The 21042-nt window shown below is 49.7% G+C and overlaps 1 protein-coding gene across 3 annotated transcripts in view; it reads left to right on the forward strand.

Annotated features, from left to right (window-relative positions):
- The first annotated feature begins 296 nt into the window (after window positions 1-296).
- Window positions 297-21042, forward strand: part of SIM1 (SIM bHLH transcription factor 1) — a 64815-nt gene continuing 44069 nt past the window's right edge. The window contains exons 1-9 of one of the 3 annotated variants that reach the window (XM_006186409.3): window positions 297-1027; window positions 1740-2355; window positions 11740-11822; window positions 15218-15307; window positions 15855-15963; window positions 16068-16153; window positions 16874-17073; window positions 17287-17393; window positions 18036-18183. In XM_006186409.3, the coding sequence (XP_006186471.1) occupies window positions 2181-2355; window positions 11740-11822; window positions 15218-15307; window positions 15855-15963; window positions 16068-16153; window positions 16874-17073; window positions 17287-17393; window positions 18036-18183 (998 nt within the window). In that variant the 5' untranslated portion in view covers window positions 297-1027; window positions 1740-2180. The other 2 variants (XM_032476212.1, XM_032476213.1) reach the window with 2 other exon arrangements.

Below are 21042 nucleotides of genomic sequence, written 5' to 3' on the forward strand. Positions count from 1 at the left end.
TGACTGAGCTTTCTTTCTACCGTGAACAAATCAGCCCCCAAATTCGACCCATTTCGAAAAAGATGCACCTCTTTTAGGCTAACTTAAAGACGGATGGTTTCGGTGTCGCTGTGGTTGCAGAGAAACGCGAAAGAGAAAATATAACACAACGCCGGCCCCGCGCACTCTATGGGCCCCGCGACTTGCCGATGAGAAGGGCGTGGCCGCCAAGTCGGCCTTTGAGCGAACCCCGCCCTCAGCCCGGGCGCCTCCTACCCCGCCTGCAGCCTCGCCTGCCGGGCGCCCCAGCCCCCGTGCCCGACCTCGGTGGCCCCGGGGTCCCTGCCAGCCGCTTTGTGGCGCCCTCTGCACTGAGATGCCGGGCTCCCGGGTCTGAGTGTACAGCCACTCGACCCCCGGGAGCGCGGGGAGCGCGGATCCTGCACATGTCCCTCAGGGCCCTGGAGGCCAGGAGCAGCAGTGGCTGCCGGGCAGCGCAGACGCCGGGGCCCCCGGCTCTTAAGGAGCTCTGCGGCCACGCGGGTAGCAAGGCGGAGAGCCGGGAGCAGGGGCCCGCGGGAGTAGGCGCGGGGAGTGCTCAAGTCACTCGGCCCCGTCGGCCAGTGAGCGCCGCGCCCCGGGAAGCCCCTGACCAATAGGAAGCGAGGAGGTTTGTGAGTGGCATTAAGGGAGGGCGGGAGAGAAGGAGCCCGGGAGCGAAGTTGAAGCTAAACCCCGTAAGCCATAAAGAAGTTACAGGGGGGGCGTTTTCGGCTTCCAATTAGGAATAATACTGGCTTCGTAGCAACTACTGAGGAGGAGGATTCTAAAACCACCTCACCCGTCCCAAAGCCCGCACCCCCCTCCTTCTCCCATGCACCCCTCCCCCAATTCATAATCAAGGAAAGAAAAGAGAGCTGGGGCGCGCTCTGCTCCTCTCTGCCGGTGGGAAGCGGAGAGGCCTGAGGAGTTGCTTAGTTGGACGTAAGCATGAGTACAATTAAGAGGCGGGCGCCTCCGCACCCTTTGCCGTCAGCGGGGACTAAAGGTAGGTGAAGCGGAAGACACCCTGCGCCCTCCTAAGGGCGCCCGCAGCTCTACGGCGGAGGGGGAGAGGCCAGGGCCTCCCGCACCGCCGCCCCCCCCCCCAAGTGCCTGCGAGGGGCTGTCGCGAATGTGCCACCTGTTAACCTGGCGCTGCTGTGCCCGGCGTGTTGCCGCCCCTGCTGTGCAAGGAGAGCGCTGGGTCACCTCCTCGGGAGTCCCGAGGGACTTGATGTGTAAGTGCCACTTTTTCAGGAATCCTTGAGACTTGAGACCCAAGGTAGAGAGCCAAGTTCCCAACCTGCCAAAGTCGGGGGGAATGAAAGGCTCCCGAGCGCGGTGGAGGAATTCTGATTTTCGGAAACCTGCTTTCCTAGGACGTGCGCCTGGCCTGGGCGGGGGCCTGGGGACCGGAGGCCGAGGGGCTCCTAAGGGTCTTCAAAAATCTGCGTTCCGTTGTTTGGGCAACTTCCCAGGGGGCTGGAGAATGTGTCTGGCAGGACTGAGAGAATGCGAGCATTATACGCAGAGGGCTCAGTCTCGCTGCTGATCTCTCCGTATCTTAACAAACACACACACAAACCAAAACACCGAGCCCGGCGAGGAAAGCTGAGGCGCGCTGAGGCCCTTTCCGGCCATTTTTTGGATTTCGGGCGAGCGCGTGAGTGATTGTGGAGCGGCAGATCTCTTACGCTCTGATGCTGTTGTCTTCACAGTGGCCTGAAAGAGCTGTCCGGCATTCCCGTTCTTCCCAAAGGGGCTCGGAGCCGCCTCAAAGGCCGCGGGACTGAGAGCAAACGTCGGGGATTATTATGTCGACTTTCCGAGGACCGGGGTTCGCAGCTCGGAACCGAAGAAAAGGCTGGCTCCTCGGGAGTCCCGTCGGCATTTGAAACCCAGGGACGCCTAGGATTGCCCAAATTGCCGAGGATCAGCAACTTTCCTCTACTGGCATCTCATATTTTTAAAGAAAATACTTTCTGTTCTCCACGTTGGTCTTTTACTACCAACAAAACACTGAAGCAGACTTCAGTCTCGTCATTCAAAGCGTGCTTTATATATGTTTGCCAAATATGATCTCTAATTAAAAGTTTATTTTTGGTTTTGGATGAATCTGTGGAACTTATGTTGTAAGAAGAAAGAGGGAACGAGACACGATGAAAGAGAAGTCCAAAAATGCTGCCCGGACTAGGAGGGAGAAGGAAAACAGTGAATTTTATGAACTGGCTAAATTACTGCCTTTGCCCTCGGCTATCACCTCGCAGCTGGACAAAGCATCCATAATCAGACTCACCACCAGCTACCTCAAAATGAGAGTAGTGTTCCCAGAAGGTAAGTGACTTGGCCCAGATGGAATTTCAAAGGCAGAAGGGGTACAGGATTTGCCAGACAGTGAATGAGCCTACATCACTGGGCAGAGAAGTACATTCATGCTTCCCTGCAAAGGGACGTTTAGCATGGCTGCTTAAGTAAGGACCCCTCTGGATTTAGAATTTCTGTTGCCTTTCCTGTAGCTCTTTCTACTTCTCCATTAATACTTTCTCTTCAGTCCATCAAATATGTCTGATTGGGAAGCAGCCCAACAGTGCTTTTGTCAACACTTAGATAGTGGGCTCAATATTGAAACTGCTGCTAATCTAAACATGACTTTCTCTTTTTTTATTCCTCTTGTTAGAATTGTATCTGGTAGAGAGCAGGAACACCTCCAAATTCTTGTATTTTTGCCATGTCTAGATTGCCCCATGTACATGGAGATAATAATCTAAGCCAGATAATATTTTCTATGTCAGTAATTCAGTAAATGGGGAGCAGGCATAGCCATGAACAAGTACGTCCTGAATTTACCCAGCCTCTTGATTGCTTATAGCTAATGTATTTTGAGTTTTTGAGATGTTCACAGATTCTGAAACTAACTCTGAGCCTTGGTGATTTGCAACTCTTGGCTTGGTATTTTCTGAGATGTAAGATTGAATTAAGATGGCTAGCCTATTTAGAAAATATCTTCTAGGTGTCAGGTTGGCAAACGGATACCTGGGGAAATTGTCTTATAGGGCCTAGAAGTTAGAATAGCTGAGCTATTGGCATGATTTAAAATGTGTATTTAGATTATCAAGATTTCCCTGTGTGAGGACAGAGTAGCCTTCATCGAACACTGTCTTATATAAAATCATTTACACTCACTAGGAGAAAGACTCTTTTCTGTTTCCCCATCCTTTCCTTTACCCATCTTCAAATAACATGAACGGTTTAAAAATATTTCAGATATGTCTTTGCTGGGAGAGGGGGATTTGGAAATGTAAAGAAGAGAATATTAAACAAACAAAACTCCAAGAGAAAGAACTCTGTTTACTTACAAACTAGAACTTCTTATTTGACCCTGAGAGGTTTATGTTATTGTTGATTTTAGATGTTTGGGGTTTGTTGTTTTCTTTTAAGGAAATAGGGGGAAGGAAATAGTCATTATCGGGCTTTGAGTTTCACTCTGCTTCATCTTGACTAAAAGTTATTACTGGAATCAAAATCTTGCAAAACATGACCCCAGGTTAGTCAGGGCACTAAAGGAAAACTTTCAAATTATAGTTCAGTTTTACCCCCAAAACTGTAAGTAGTGTTACAGTAATTTTGTCTTAAAGCAGTTCCTTGAACAATCTCATCTGACCCTGGAAACCACAAGAGGAGAGGCATCAAAACCTAAAGTACCCTAAAAATTAAAAAAAGAAAAAAAAAAAAGAAAGAAAGAAATAGAAAAAAGAGGGGGAACTTATTTACTAAAAAACCGCATTTCCCATTCAAACTGTCCTGAGAATTGCTGGTGGGAAAATTACTATTATGCTACACTGCCTTCTGTTTAAAAAAGAGATCTCGTCTTCTTTATACTGTCAGCGCCTACTTTATAAAAATAAAGCTATTGCGAACTCCGCTGGCCGCTCTGTTCGTAACAGGATTATTAGCAGTGATTTGTCAGCCCCTGCGGTCTCAGTGGGCTCCCTTTCTGCGTGATTTCTAGCGGGTCTCGTCAATTATCGTTGCCGATGTCGCTCACTGTTTGATCAGAAGAAGCATATGGTGCTGCTTGTGAGGCTGCGAGTAATCGCGGAGGAAAAGAATAGCGGGTCGCCGTTCTGGGCGGGCACAGGGAGGGACAGAGAACCCGCGGAGTCACTGGGCCAGGGTCTCGTCTGTGCCGTGCAGACCCCGGGCCGGCCGTGGGGGGGGTGGGGGGCGGGGAGGGATTAGGGCTGTTTTGGTTTTGTTTTAAAGAGAGCTAGCTTTCTTGTTTAATTAAGGGCTAACTCCACAAATTATAAGTCGCCTGATAAATAAATAGGAGGAACAAAAAGTAAACTTTCTTAGCCAACTTATTATTTTTAAAAAGAGCGCCGGCAAAGATTCCCGCTGGAGTCTCCTTGGTGGCCAAACCCGTCCCCTGTGGCTACTTTAAAGGCGACTGTGCTTTCTGCAGCCCCACTCACCTTCCTTCCGAGCTCTGGGCCTGGGGCCCCTCCTTCCTCTCCCTTCTTCTGTGGATGAGTGTGAGTTTATGGGGAGGAGGGGATGGACGATGTGTGAACTCTGGACACATCATTTATTTCTCAAGCTACTGTTCAGCTCGTAACTCACCCGCAGCCTCCACCGGGTGAGTTAGACAGGGTCATCAGGACAGTTGGTCCTAGGGATGAGGTTTTAATTTTGAGGATAGATCAGCTTCAAAAGTCCAAAACTTAGACACAGCCCTTTAAAATATTAGAGAACAATAACAAAACAGCAGCTTTCAAAGGAATGGAATAATCACAAGCGCAGAACTAGGAGCAACCTGCAGAGGGTGCCAAGTTTGGGTTCACCTTCAGTCATAAAGGAGGACAAGGTTGGATCCAAGGCAGTGGGGGAAACTGAGCACTCTTTATAGGGGCAATCTTTTTTAGTGATGAGAAATGGAAAGAATTTGTTTGAAAGTTAATTTCGTTTTTATATCCATCTTGACACCATCCTGGCACATAGTATGTCTTCAATAAAATTTTAAGGGTGGGATGAAGGTGGCTACTTCATCATGTAATGTGGCCTTCTATCACATGTAACGTGGGTTTTGCAAGGTATATAATCTAAAATAATTCTAAATCTGGTGACATCTTACTTATAGCCATAACAATGCTGTAAAACAACACTGTTTTTGCTCATATTACATTTTATCTATAATACCCGGTAATGACAAAAGGTTTAACTCAACAAACAGAAATCCTTCTATACCTACATATTAAAAAATTTTTAAAATACAGCTAATTGCCTCCCTCCTCAGTTGCTGAATACAATCTGCCCCTCTCCCCGGGGTCTAGTAGATTCCTGGTCTTCGAGCAAACTTCAGCTTTTATTTATCTGAGTAGATAAAATTGAGCTGTTGAGGGGAAAATGAGAGAGAGAGAGAACAGACAAGTAGGATATGGGCACTTGCAATAATTAAGAATAAAGCATTAGATTGGAGATTTAATAATAACAAAACCCAAAACCCTGGGACAATTGCTGTGAAATCATTAAAACTGCATATCTCCCAAGTGGTAACATATTCTATTCTAAATAGACTTACAAAGGAAGAATTGAGGCATCTAGAAATATATGTCTTTAGTGTCATCCAAACCAGAAAGGCAGGATAAAAAACGAGATGCTGAGACTTTATTTGTGTACAAATAGAACAAACTCAACTAAAAATATGTATTTGTTATCCAGATATAATACAGTTTTGGCCGGGGGTGTAGTGGCTCACAGAATAGCCTTTGAAAAGATCAGATATTTTCAAATCTATAGCCATTCAGAAGCTTGGTAACATCACTACCATTTCATTGTCAAGATATCTTGGGAAAATAAAAATAATGACAGAATTGAAATTAGTAACTGTGCAGGAAAGAATCTCTACAAAGGCTGGAAGGACAGGATGATTAAACAAACCTATACAGACCCTTTCTATTATATTCACCTCAAGATTGAAATCCTTAATCACCTTCTATTTTTTGAGGCTGAGAACTGAAAGAGAAAAAGAGGCCCCATTTCCCACGTGGATGGGTGATTTAAGGCTGTTTTTCTTGCTGCTTGGGGAAATGATTGAGCATTAGGTTTCCATGTTTATTTTCTTACAGAAGTTTTTCTCATTTAAAAGCCTTTAAGCACAGTTTATGCTCCATGCTGGTTTTCTCTGTTTAATTCCAGTTTTGATGCTGACTTAAACTGTAGACTGCAGAACTAAACTCACGCAGAGTATTTGCAAGGCAGATTTATGTGCTAGAAACTGTAGATCAGATCAATGAAAAAAGAACTTTTTTTTTAAAAGGGAATTATCACTAATGAAAACAATAACAAAGAAACAACTGTAAAACCCGGGTATCATAAGCTATGGCAGCATGCTTTTAAGCTGGGTACAATCACACCCATCTGAAGCAAAAATCAGGTTAAATTTCCAGAGGACAAATCTGATTTCTAGGGAAGTTCTTTTTAAATTCTGGGGAAATCTTGGCAGCTTCGAGCTTTTGCAGACACAAAGGTAGACAGAGTTCGAGCCTATGGATTCTTGCCTCATTTCTCTGTCAGCTCAGAGAATCTGTCTCAAGAGAATGGAGTTTAGACCCAGCTAAAACCTTATGATTTTAGCTGTTCACCCATTGCCAGTCTCCGATCCATGGAATTAAAAGTTTTACATGATGGCGGGGAACCCTCAATTATTTAGTAATGGGCCTGCTAATCAGAAAACACTAAAACAGTGTCTAGGAATTAAGAAGCAAACTTTGTTCCTTAGATAGCCCCATCTGGTAGGCGGCTCCTGCGTGGAGTCACCCGACCTCGGTGGCTCGGACCAGACAGGGAACAGCGGCAGTGTCGAAGCCCCTGCCGCGCCTGCCGCGCCTGCCGCGCCTCCCGCACCGCCCGCAGCACGCATCCGGGAGGAGCATGCAGGCCAAGGCCGGTCGGCCAGTCCGCGCGGTGCGGCCCATTCTCTCCTGGCAGCGGCGGCCGGCGACCTGCCCGCCCACGCTCGGGTGGCCGCAGCTGAGGGTGCGCCGGCTCCAGGCATCCGCGCAATGTCTCCTCACTCCCCGCGCGGGCCAAGGTCTCTGCCCTCCCGGGTGCGAGGACGTCGTCGCCCGCCTGCCCTGAGCAGAGGCCAGGCGGGCGCGGTTGTGGGCCCGCCGTCCTCCGTGCCGCGCGGACCACTGCCAGGAGGACTCTTCTTCGTTTTAAACCGAGATCCAGCCCAAGGGGCCGTCCTGCTGCTGTCGAGTCCCGGCCGCCAAGAAGAACCCAAACGGGATACGCCCGCTCCTGCCTTCGGGGCAGGTGGCAACAGCCCGCCCGGCTACCCTCGAAGGTCCGGAGTCTTGGGGCGACATCGCTTGACGCTCCTGGCCCCCACGCAAGCACTATTTTCAACCCCTCGTGCATTTTCGTCCCATGGTTTATTTTGGACCTGGCCGAACCCCGCCTGACCCCATTTCCCGCAGTTCGTGTTCTCTCGCTGCGGGCTCGGATGCCAACAGCCAGCCTGGTCAGCAGGCTTGGCCCGGCCCCGGAAGCGAGGTTGGAGCACGACTAGGGCGCCGAGAGTCAGCGTTGTGACCATCGATCTCCACCCCAGATTTGCACTAACATTAACGGATCCCCTGGGCGCGGCTAGGGGTCTCAGAGGCGGCGTGGGGGCAGGGCACACACGCACTGTGGGGGCCAGGCTGCTGCGCGGGACCAAGTCCGGCCCCGGACGGCCACCGACGCCCTCGGAAGATCGGCCACACCCGCCAGGTGGCGGAGAAGGCGGCGCCCGAGTGCGGGAGGCGGGGGTGGGTGCGCCTTGGTGCGTGAAGCCGCCTTCTGTCCAGTGACCGCTGCAGGCGCTCGGTCTTGGCTAAGCGCGCTGGATCTCCGTCCCTCTCTTCCCCAGAGAGCCTAGCCGCTGGGGCTTCCGGAGCCCTAATACGAAGGCAGCTAGGTGGTTGGGCTGGGGAAAGATTTAGACAGTGGGTTCTCAGCGAGGTCGCGCAGGCCCTGTGGAAAAACCAGGAGGCTGAGACAAGTTCCCCCGGGACCCGATGGTGGGAGAGGGGTCTCGGAGGGCTTTCCCCGCCTCAGTCACCAAGTTGTGGTCGGGTTATGGGACAGCTACCCCAGCAACCCCACATTGCCTAAAAGGCGTATTGTGATCCAGCCAGGAGATGAAGGTGCCCGAAAACCGACTATAAGGAGGACACCTTTCTATTGAGATATAGTGATTATTTATTAAAGGAAGAGGGGGAAAAAACCCCAGTAGAACAAGCTGTCCTCCTCCTCCTCTTCCTGTCTGAGTGAAGGAGGTGATGACGCCGAGTCTGTAATCTATATTTTGTCAAGGGTATGAAATTCATTCCGAAGGAAAAACTCGATCAATTTATTTTTGCTGCTTGCAATAACACAGCTGGATGATGCTTTGAGCTCACGCTAGACTGGGGCTCATCATTCATTCGCCAAGAACGGGCCTAAATTGTGCCTGTGGGATTAGGTCAATTTTAGTGGATCTACTTCGCCTCATTTGGTTACTAATTGGTTTCTTGTTTTATAAATCGAAATCTCATTTTCAGGAAATTACAAAACCCGTGCAGTCAGTCCATTGAGGTAATCCTTGGGTCAGGGGGTATTTAAATGGAAATGGCTCAATCGCGCACGGAGGGTAAAGCAACAGTGAAACTTCGCCCGGGGTTTCTCATGAAATGTGAGCTAGCCCTTAGATCCATAATTGATACATCCCTTCTAATACTACTTATGTAAATATGATAAACCAGACCTTAAGGGAAGGGGGGAGGGGAGAAGCAAAATTTATCTGCTAAGGTTAATGTGGCATATCTTGGAAATCTTCCAAAATAGATTATGTTTTCCTTTGTTTTCGGCCACTTTAGCTGGGGAAAATCCTTTTGTCTAAAACCCGATTTAGTTATCGCCTCCCTCACAGAGCTCCTTTTCTCCTTTGCAAAACCCCGTTCCCTCGGCCTCACCGAATTACAAGAGAATCTTTAGATCTTGTTCCCACTGTAATCCTGCCCCAAAGGGAGCTGGTTTCCTCCTCATTTTAAGCAGACAATCAAAGGATTTGCGAATTTTCTGCGGTAGGTCAAGTGCAGAAACGAAATCTCAGCTTACCCCCCTCGCTAACTGCAATTGGGTGCGGGAGCGCGTCACCGCAGGCAGAAGGTGAGGGGGTCCAGGGAAGGGGTCTCTGACCCACTCCAGGGTTTTCGGGAGGTGGAACGCGTGACCGGGGCTTCAGAGGTGTCCTGGGCAGGCTGAAGGGCGAGCTCGGCCCTGGTATTAGGTCAGGAAAGCCCGGCAGGTAGACGAGGGCAGCCAGTCCCTTATAAAACATTAACCCAGACGTAACCGTGTGACGGAGATTTCAACCGGGAACATAAGAGAAGGCAGTGCTCCATGAGAGCAAAAGGTTCCTTAAAAAGTGTGGGGGTGGGGTACGGGACAGGGCGAGGGAGGCCCCTGTTAACCTGCGCCCGGCCCAGCTGTTTATTAACCTGCCGAGAAGTCTTATTTTCCCTTCGTAGGCGCATACTAATGAGGCTGCAACCCGAGACCACAACCAGCCGAGGCTGGCGCCGAGAGTTCGGAAACAGTACTTAACCTCGAGTCGAGTTTAGGGGACTTTCAGATAATTCGAGTTGGGAGGCGGCTCTTAGGCATCTCCAGATGCTTTGGAGGACCTTCGTAATTTTAGAATAAAGACGTTTGTTGACTCCAAGCGCAGGCCTTGCATCCTTCAGGGAGCTGCGGAAGACTCGATTCCAGACGCGACGCGGCCTCGGCCAGCTCCCTGCACCCCTGAACGCCCGGCCTCTCGACCCCGGGAAGCTTTGGGCTTTCAGGCTTCGGCTGGGCCCGCGGCATCCGAGTGCCAGCGCCACCCGCGTCCCCGGCTCTCCCACCAGGATCCTTTCCCCTTCCCCCTGTGCGGCCTCCCCGACTAACCCCTCTCGCTACTTCCTCTGGGTGGGTATGTGTGGTCGGGGATGAAAACATAAACAGATCCCGCCAGCAACCTAGGAGGATGGCTTGACTGAGACGGGAGGAACGAAGGGAAGGTGGACAAGGCGAAGGGGTGTGTACAGGCGGCCGTGTCGGAGGCCTCCCGAAGGATCCTGGAGGACCGCAGGGATCAGGGCAGTGGTGTCACTCTGGGGAGGGAAACTGGGGCTGGCTAAAGAATCAGGAGGGGTTGCCGAGACGGGAGGGAGGGAGAGGAGTCCGGACGAGGGCGGGGGGGGGGGGGTCACTGTTTGCAGAGCGGTGGGGAAATCGTTAGATTTATTTAGATGTGCAAACACCCAGGAAGACCCGATCCGAGCTTAAGAGGCGCTCACGTTTACTCGTTACCAGGGTTTTGAACGCTTGCTTAAGAAGCAGCTCCTGGCCAACACATTTTAAGAGTCCAACTCCATGTTTTATTCAGAAAGATCCGCCCCCACCCCCATATTACAATGCAAGTGTTTGTCATTGGGTATTTCATAGTGATTTGTCCCGTAATGCAGTGAATCAGTAAATCACCCTCCTTTTTTTATTATGTTAAACCTTGTTTAATGGTGTAAGCATAAAAGAGTTTAACTACCTAGTTAAATTAATTTCAGCAGCAACACTGTTAAAAGATATTATTACCCATAAGTAGTATAACCTTGGTCTCCGCCAGTTTCTTCTGCCTTATTTTTCATTTTCTCTCGGCAAAAATGTACTATAGCACATTCCGTATTAATTTTAAAAAATCAGCCACGGGTATCCTGGGGGGTGGGGTGGGTTTTAGGCATCACCAGAGAAATGATTTGTGGCAAAGCCTGGAAAGATCTTAACGTGGTAACATCAAGGAGAGGAAGGGGCAGTCTTTGTTAATAGATGATACCCGGATAGCAGAGAAACTAAATAATTCTGTATGTCAAAAAGAGAACGAAAATATTAGTAAGACGGTGTTAGCGCCTGAAAGCAAGTGATTTGCACAAAAGCCCTTGGAAGGTTCTTTTTTGATGGGAGGAGGGCAGTGAGGTTAGGATGTGTGAGGAGGAGAGGAAAGGCAGAGGAAGGATTGCGTAGTGATGTTGGTGCTGGGAGTCATCCGCAAGTAAACAGATTTTCCAAAAGGGGATTAAAGTCAGAGGTCGAGGCGAGGAAAATGGCTGGAGAACCCCGCAGCCAATCAGAAAGCCCTCCAGGTATGAGCTGGACTCGGCCTGCTGTTTCAGGTGGCTCTGGGCCGACAGCGGCATTAGCTGCTTGTGTGGACACCCTCGGCCTCGTGATAAGGATGACGATGAAACTTGGGGTGAGAAGTAGTGTCCTTCTCCCTTCTAAGCACACTGGTGAACCTACGCAAAAGTTGCCGCTGTCGTGTGGTGTCGGGGCCCCACTGGGCAAAGGCTGAGCCCAAACTCGGCTACTTGGGGTCCTGCCAGGGAGGCGCTCAGCCAGGGCGCTGCCCTTCGGAGAAGCCGAGCCCGTCCAGCAGAGGAAGAGGGAGTCTGACCTTTGCTCAAACCTTTAGAAGCTGAGAGGGCGTGGCCGACATTAATCCGCACCCGACTCGCTGTCCAGGTGGGGAGGGAGCCGGGATGGTATCTGTCGTGTGCGCAAGCTTGCGTGTGTGACACAACCGCGAAACTAGTCTCAAACTGCCAGCCGGCTCGGAGTGTGTCTTTTAAGGATGTCTCTGTGTCTCCACAGGGCTCGGCGAGGCGTGGGGCCACTCGAGTAGGACCAGCCCCTTGGACAACGTTGGCCGCGAACTGGGTTCGCATCTGCTCCAGGTACTGACGCGGGCCTCGCGGCGGCGCATGTGCTTCAAGGACCCGGGTGCCGGCCGGAGCCAGGCTTCTAGTTCCCCAGAAAATAGGATCCGGTCCGATGGCGGCCATCTCGCAGTCCCTATAACTCCTTATAAAGTTAAAATGTTTAGCTCTTAACCTCGATAGATGCGGACGGTGCCTCGCGAAGCAGAGAGGGTGATAAGGTGACAACTGGCCCATTGGGTTTGGAAGGGAGCCTGGCAAGTCCCCAATCATGACGGCTAAACCGAGGGAGGGGGCGCCATCTGACACCACTCGGCAGAGGGAACCGGAGCTCCCCGGGCCAAGTTGCCGAGGCCAGGCTGCAAAACAATCCGAAATGCAGGATTTATCCAGGAAATAACGGGAATCTGGTAGAAATGCTCGTCAATGCTTTAAGCCTGCACATTCCGGATCCAGCTGCGTCTGCTGCGTCTGCAACTCGTTTCATCTCTTCCCTGTAGTTCCCGGCTCCCTCTCTCTCTCCACACGCCCTCACCCCAGGCGCCCCCAGGCCGTGCACAGACCCTGGCATACACACATACACCTCCCCAGGTAATGAGTTCATCCAGTGTGCAGGCGCCCATCACCGCGTTGTTTGCAGTGTACACCGTTTTAAATTGCCCGTTGCCCGCTTAAGTCGCCTGGCAAATATTTAAAATAGTAAGACTCCCGATGGCATTTTTAGGCTTGACTCTTATATCCCACCCTGCACCCCCTTATTCTTATTATTCAAGTCCACCTGGACTTCTCACGTGGGAGCCTGGAGCCTGAGCAGCATGGCATTGGGGAATCTGAGACGATTCCCGGTCCTGGGCCAGGCATGAGCAGTATCTCAGGGCAGTGGTGCCGAGGCCTTTCCTGTCCCATCACTACCCCATCCCTCCCTCAATCCCAGAGGCTAAAGTCTCATAGAGCAAAGAAAGGCCCTGTGTGAGCAGGTCTGGCCTCCACACATCTAAACTTAACTAGAAACCTGCTGTCTCTCACTTTTCTCAGGGACACCCTGCAATAGTTGTCTCTCAGCTACTGAACCCCTCCCAAATTTTTCCACATTGCCAGCTAACTTCTGTAACCAATAAAAACAAGGGAACAAAACCCAAGCAATCCCTCACCCTTTCTAGTTTTTGCCCAATCTTTCCCCTCATCTTCATCCCAAACTTATCACAGGACACAACTAGCCTCTGTTTCCATCACTTACCCTGCTCCCCTCACTCCCACACCCCTGCAGTCTGGCATCTCTCCCAGGTGCTCTGCACACGCTCCATTCTATTTTGATATCTAGCATAAGATGCCCATCTCTTATCCCACCTGACCTCGTTCACTCCACAAATATAGCAGGCCCCACTGTGTGCCAGGCAGAAGGAAGCCCTGCCTCCATGGAGTTGACATGCTAAGGAAAGCAGCCTTGCAAACCCACTGAGGTTTGACAGGGCTGCTGCATAGTATAACAGGTGGTGTAGGTGCCAAGGAGAACAATAAGAAGAACAAGGAGCAGGGCTGTGTTTGAGTGATGCCATTTTAAATGGGGATGGTTGCAGAGGAACTCACTGGGCAGGTGACATTCAGTAAAAGACCTGATGGAGGTGACATTGCTTACCTGACATCCTGCCTCTCCCTCAGTCTCTAAAGTAGCACACCTTCCTGTATTCTTCTCCCTCTCTGCTTGCTCCTCTGGATTTCCCACCACTGTCTGGCTGTATGTGCTGGCATTTCCCCAAGGTTCCAGCTCTGTTTCTCCTCTCACAGCTTCAAGGCCCCCTGGGTTGTCTCAGTCAACACCACCACCTCAACTCCTTTCCCCACATTTGCATGACCCTCTCCCCTCACCCCCCACCTGCTGGTTTCTTGTCTAGACACCCCTCCTGAGCTCCAGACCTTTATTTCCTCCTGCCAACTGTATGCATCCAGATGGAAGTCTGCATATACCTGAAGTTTAGCATATGGAAGAAAAGAATTCACTATCTCCCTCCTCCAGACTCCACTCATGCAAAAATTTACTGTGCCTCCCTAAATTTTCAATGATCTTGAAGTCAGTCTCAGCTTCTCTTCCTGCCACCATAAATTCACAATAGCTAGAACCATCTTTGACTTAGGCTCTCCCCCTACCTCGTCCTCCTTGTGACCACTCAATTTCAGGCTTGCCCATCTCTGAGCTCCTCATCTCAACTCTTCCTTCCTATATGTCACTGTCCACATTCTGCCAGAAAAAAATATATCTCAGCATGCTCTTCCCTTGCTTAGATACCTCTGTTAGAGCCCTGATGCCTGCAGGAGCATCTCTGAATTCCTCAGACTGACATCTCAAACTCTCCAAAAATCCAGCACTGGTGTACTTCCTCTCTGGTACACCAAACTCATCATGCCTGAATACACCACATCCACTCTCCCCTAGTCCCTGCTTTCACTGTGTCATTTCTTCTGCCTAGGGTGCCTTTCCTCCCTTCTCCCATTCAAGCTTCCTCTTCAAGGCTCTAATCAAACAGCTCTTCTAAAGCCTCTCTGATTCTCCTCCAGGCCTCTAGCCACTCAGCCTCCAGGCCCTCACAGCACTGTCTTCTCAGCTGTATGGTCATATCTGTCTTTAGCCCAGGTGTCCCTTTTGGATTTCCAGCTCCTTAGGTGCTGGATCTGACTCACCCTTATGCTCCACTGCCTGGACTGAAGCCCATTCACAGAGTTAAAGGAGCAGTGAAAGTCTAGGACTTTTTCTTCATGGAGAGCCTGCCAGTTTGACTCATCAGTGTAAACACATACACACTATAGCACTACTCTATGGACTTGCTGCCCGGAAAGCCTCTCATCTCCTAAATCCCCCTCTCCTGGACTCTTTCCAGAGCCACTGGCCAGCTGCCTTCTATCTACAAACTTTTCATACTGCCGGCCCTTCCACATCTCCCAGTGCCTACTATTTCCCAAACCCTGCTAGTACTCTTTCCATTATAGGATGCTGTCACTACAGGCCCCTCCCAGACTGACACAGGAGACTCCTGGATCGTTCAGTTACCATTACCTCAAGAACTTAACCCACCTATAACAGGCTGTGATTTCCACCCCCCCCCCCCGAATGTTTGTGTGTATGTTATAGATATGTCTGCTTTGTCCATTTCAGTGGATCCTCAGTCTTGGAGGGCAGTAGCCTTATCCGCCACTTCCTCTGGGTCTCTCCTGGGGTGCTGCATGTCCCATGCTTACAAATTTGGAGTAAACAGAAGAGGGACCCTTGTGGCTGCCTTTCTTTGCCTTATTTCTTGTCAGCTCCTCTCTGTTCCATCTCCCTGCGCTTTCAGCAGAACATCTCTACCTTCTGTTCCCCCACCTTCAATTTCTCCCGATGGCCCAGAGGGCTCTCTATTCAATTATCTCTCTCTCTCCAGACCCTGGATGGCTTCATCTTTGTGGTGGCCCCCGATGGGAAGATCATGTACATCTCGGAGACAGCCTCAGTCCATCTGGGTCTTTCTCAGGTAGGTGAGTGGTCCACACCTCCGGCCTTCAGTGTTTACAATCAGGGATGGGGCTTTCCCAAAGCTTTTATATGTGTTTCTGGGACTGGAAACATCTCAGCTGGCAGGAAGTCTGGATCTCCCCCTTCCTCTACTTACCCTTTTCCCCCCTCTACATAGCCTTCAGCTTCCACCCCAGGCCCAAACAGTGGCTACCTTTCTAAGTTACTACCATAAGCCAAACAGCATGGGAGGTGGTTACATACATATCACGATGTCTTCATCAGAACATTGCCAGGGAGCTGCTGCTGCTACTACTCCTACTAGTGCTACTACTCCTCCTACTACTGTAATCTTTATTATCATTCTCTTTTCTCACAGATAAGGAAACCCAGGCTTAGATAGGCTGCAGTAGGTAGCAGGCAGCAGAATTGGAATTAGAACTCAGGGCGGACTGTAGAGCTCTGACTCTGGCCCTCACAGCCTTGCAGACCCCCTGGCCCAATCTTCCAGCCCCTCCGCGGGGCAGTCCTCCATCTCGGAGACGGTGATACCCTCCTCTTTACAGGTAGAGCTGACCGGGAACAGCATTTACGAGTACATACACCCGGCGGACCACGACGAGATGACCGCAGTGCTCACGGCCCACCAGCCCTACCACTCTCACTTCGTCCAGGGTAAGGCAGTCGGCTTGTAGCTCTTCCTCAGTTAGCACGGCAGGGACCGTGGCGCCGCGCCGCCTCTCTCACGTCCTGCCCCTCTCTCCGCTCCTCCCTCCCAGAGTACGAGATCGAACGCTCCTTCTTCCTGAGGATGAAGTGCGTCTTGGCCAAGAGAAACGCGGGCCTCACCTGCGGCGGCTACAAGGTGCGTGGCTGAGAGGGAAGATCCACGCCTCGTGGCGGCCGCGGCCACCCAGCCGGGTGCGGGCGAAGGGGCAGGACGAGGGGAGCGCGCGGCGCAGGAGGGAGGTTCCCGTCCCCGGGACCACTCCGTACGGGTCCAAGCGTCACGGGCCCGGCCCACCGCGAGGGCCGTTAAACTTTGCGAACACCTGGGGACTACCTTTTGCAATTACGTATGTCTCACTGGGCACAGATACTGCCTGGACGCTGGGGATCTTTACCTGGGGTACATGATAGGCCTTAGGGATGCGTAAAGCGTCTGAAATGATCGGCAACTAAGGTAGATTCGTAGTTTACTCACAGCTTCAGATTGTGCTCCTCCCCCACCCCCCCGCTAGAGGTTAAGAACCAGAGCTTTAGTGGAATCCACGGTTCTCTAGTTTAATGACATTAAGCACGATCAGAATGCAGGTTGCAGGGCCCCCTTCGTGTTTCAGATGCATTTAGGGTTGGCCGGGCTCAGGGCTCTGCGTCTTTATAAGCTCCCAAGTGAGCCCAGTGGGGCAGTACAGTCATTCCCTTGAGACACCATGGAGCACCAGTAGTTTTGACCCCTTCAATGCATGGTCGTGGCCCACAAGCTTTTGGGCCCGAAGAGTCTCAAAGTGTTTCAATCCATTCCCCACATTTTTGGGCTGTTTCCTGACTGTGGCTGAGTCTCACACCTGACCATCCGCCTCAGGTCATTCACTGCAGCGGCTACCTGAAGATCCGCCAGTACAGCTTGGACATGTCCCCCTTCGATGGCTGCTACCAGAACGTGGGCCTAGTGGCCGTGGGCCACTCGCTCCCTCCCAGCGCCGTCACGGAGATCAAGCTGCACAGCAACATGTTCATGTTCCGCGCCAGCCTGGACATGAAGCTCATCTTCTTGGACTCCAGGTGTGGGACCAGGGAGGGAAAGGGTCACCCTTAGTGGGAGGGCAGCCCTGCTCATCGACTGAGAGCTCTTCAGTCGACCTTGTGAGCCCATTTTGCAGATGATCCGAAGTGCGAAGTGAGGGTGGGCAGCCAGGTCTGAGATGGCTGTCGAGGGTGGGGACATCCCCGCACCCGGTGCTCATCCGGCAGGGATTGCTCTCCTGCTCTCCGCAGAGTGGCGGAGCTGACGGGGTACGAACCTCAGGACCTGATTGAGAAGACTCTGTACCACCACGTACATGGCTGCGACACCTTCCACCTGCGCTGCGCCCACCACCTGCGTAAGGAGCCACCCTGCCCCGCTGCACCCGGACAACCCGGCGCGTGGGTGGGGGCCATTTGGGGGCGGTGGTGATGGTGGTGGCAGGAGAGGCCCTGGAGCTAAAGACCCTACCTTATAGCCCTAGTCATCGAGGTCCCTCACACAGGCAGAGGGAGAGTCTGAGTTTCTGGGTGAAATCCTCCCAGGAGGAGTCTTGTTCTCCTATTGACAAGCACCCCAGCATCCACTCCCACCCCCCCACCCCGCCAGGCTAGCCCACTTGGCTCACGCACATTGACTCACTTCAGCTTTTGATACAGCTTTGCTTTGAGCTTAATCTCCCGGGACAGGTAATGTAAGCATCAGAGTTCAGCGGCCCAGATCCTACCTTTCATCGTTAGAAAGTCGAGTTCGGGTAATTCCCCAACTTTAAATGTTTCCCTCTTGTTCCCCTCTTTGCTAACTGTGAGGGAGGAGCGGACCCGATGCAAATTAACGGGTCAGTCTGTTCGTTTGGGAATCTACCGGTTGTCTCTCCCTCCTGCTTGGGTGCAGTTATTAGGGCTCTCGGGGGACCCGAATTCCCACAGCCAGAGATTGCTTTTGGGCCAGTTCAGGAGCGGGCTGGTTCACCACCAGCTGCCTTCTGTTTCTCCGCCAGTGCTGGTGAAAGGGCAGGTGACCACCAAGTACTACCGGTTCCTGGCGAAGCACGGCGGCTGGGTATGGGTGCAGAGCTATGCGACCATCGTGCACAACAGCCGCTCCTCCAGGCCACACTGCATCGTTAGTGTCAACTATGTCCTCACGTGAGTGCAAGTCTGGGATCCCTTCTCCCACCCAGGCGATTCTGGTCTCCACGAGGGCGCAGTTGGTGGGCACAGTCAGTTAGGGAGGCTGGGGTCCACTTGGAGGCGCCGGTTTTGACCCTGAGCACTGGCTACGCTGGAAGGTGGCAGCTGGAACACTTTCATCGTTATGAAGAGGCTTCCTTCCTTATGTTCCAAAGAAAGATTTAGAAGTTTTTCCATCCATACTCCGTACTTGCTTTCTGCTCTCTCTCTTTTAACCTTTTAAGTGAACTCTGCACTAAATAAAACTTAATGCGGCAGGGAAAAGAGAGGGAGAGAGGAAAGGGTCCCACGTACGGAGACGTTTATGGTTAACAAACAGGACATCTGTTTCACTTTTTCAAATCTGGGTTTGAAGTTCTTAATTTTAACCAGAGGCTCCAATCAAAGTTAAGAGTTCTGAGAGAGTGATTCTTTCCCTGAACCACAAAGGGGGTTTAAGTGACCAGGAGGGTCTAACCTTAACCTCCGGAAAGCAAAGGGACCTGCGATAACGCTGCCAGTCTTGGCAGGTGCCCGGCGCCGCGCGCTGTGCCGCGCCTCCGAGCGGAGCAGCCGGCAGCGCAGTGCCACCTGCAGGCGGGGCTGGTTGCGCGGCCCCCGTCGCAGCATTGGAGCCTTATTCTTCCTAGGAACAGTAATCGTTTCTGGTTGCTGGTGTGCCCCTGCAGGCTGATCACGTGTCCTGGTGTGCCGCTGGTGAAGAAAGCACGTTCTGTATAATGTTTGTGAAAGTAGAATTGCTTAGGGTTGAAGCCTTTATGAAAAACCCTAGTGTGCGCATTTTTCTTTTCTTTTCTTTTCTTTTCTTGGTAGAGGTTGAAATTCTTGTGATTTTAGGGAACATCAGCAGTTATTTACTTTGGAAGCATTGACACACCAGGCACTTAGTAGAAATGATATTTTGACATTAGGAAGTTGATTAAAGGCTGCTATTTGGAATCAGACTATACTATAGGCCACGAGGACTAGATTCATTCCACGTTCCTTTAAATTAACAAATTAAAAATGTAGTAGTTGGAAATATTATGCTTGGCAATAAGACTATTTACTCTGCTCTCTGTTTAATAAGAAAATTTAATTCAGTAGGCTTGGAAAGTGAATTTGGTTTAAATGAGGATTCAGTACTCAAGAATAATAGCTAGCTATTAAGAAGAATTTTTTATTTCTTTCATTTTAGTAAACGGTGTTAAAACAAATACTATTAGGTTTTTATAATAGCAGGAAGGCTGTGGATTTTAATACAGAGCAGAAAACATACCAATATTTTGGGCACCATGAAACAAAACCGTCTATTTTATGAATGCAGTTTTTCATATTATTAAAATAAATGTAAGAGAAAATGGCAAAACATAATTCATAAAATAAGCCACTTTGTGAAGCAGAAGTATTAAGGAGTGAAAAATTATGTCTGCTTACCATAGAAAGGAAATGGACATTCTTTAAGAAGGTACTTTGTATGTCTGAGACGTCACGAGCATTATACATACCCTCTGTTCTCTGGTGGGTGCCTGTGGTTAGTAATTTTTTATCAAACAGCAGGGTATACAGTCACACAGACCCATATAAATGATCAGAATGCAAGTTAGATCTCCCAATAGGTAAACTTAATTTATGTTTAGAGTCATTTTGAAATATTCTATATTGTTTTCCAGTGGATAAGTGTACTTTCTTACTTCTGTTGACTCTGCCATTCTTCACTTCACACACTTCTTCAGAGCTGCAGATTAGGCTCCCAACTTTACATGAGATTAAAAAGATGTAATGAGGATAAATGATTTACAGAAGGAAAAATAGCATGGCACACATTTTTCTGAATGTTTTATACCTCTGAATGAAAATAGAAATAAACACACAGAAGCACACAAGAGGAAAAGCTGAAATTGATTTTATGAGTCTCAGCTCCAATTCTTTGTATAAAAATTCTTAGGATAATTTTTATAGCTGCAAATGTGGAAACTGCCTTAGATGGAATGTCATCAAGTGGCTCTGGGTGTGTTGACAGGATTTTCATGATGAACAGGTTGCAGTTTGTTTGATGTGTATATCGCACATCTGGCTGGAAGTTACTAATTTACATTGTCTTAGCAAATTAAATAGATGGCTATTGATTCTCTATGGTAGCAGTGAACTACAACATACATTTGTTTTCAGGGCTAGTTCTCTATGAAGCCTGAGAATGATAAGTGAATTCTTTCCAAATACAGCATCTCAAACAATATACTTAAAACCACAAGCCCCTCAAATAATTTGACAGACCAGATGTTTTCCAAATTTAGACATTTTAATAGTATACATTTTGAAGGGGTTTCCATGTCATGAAGGTAAAGAGAATTTTATATAAGCATTGGTTAAATGAAGGTGTGACATTTTGGTGGAAGCTGTGTCATAGGAAACTCATTTTTTTCTGATTTTCTGATGGTAAATTTATGGCTGAAGTTAAAATATGTGTAGAAAAATCAGTCATTATTATCTAACAAATGCAATGATGAATAGAAATATTCAGTAACTTTGTTTTAATAAGCAGCTGCAACAGTGAATGTAGGAATTTTAGAGGCATGTGGTGCCTTTACTGGCTTTTGTCTGACCACCATACAAAATGTTAGTGTTCTGAAAATCTGGAGAAGAGACAGAGAAAACACAGATTAAATTTAAAAAGTTCTCTTTAGTTTTTCTGTGAGTCCTTGAAGTTCCCTGAAGCTCACATAGCTCTTCATTAAAACTCCAGAGAACAAAACAAAACAAAAAACCCCAAACTAAAAAACTGACCAGCCTGTAAGCTTAAAAACAACAACAACAAAACACATACCCTGTAAG

This window comes from Camelus ferus, unplaced genomic scaffold, assembly GCF_009834535.1.
Source record: "Camelus ferus isolate YT-003-E unplaced genomic scaffold, BCGSAC_Cfer_1.0 contig298, whole genome shotgun sequence".
Taxonomy (NCBI): domain Eukaryota; kingdom Metazoa; phylum Chordata; class Mammalia; order Artiodactyla; family Camelidae; genus Camelus; species Camelus ferus.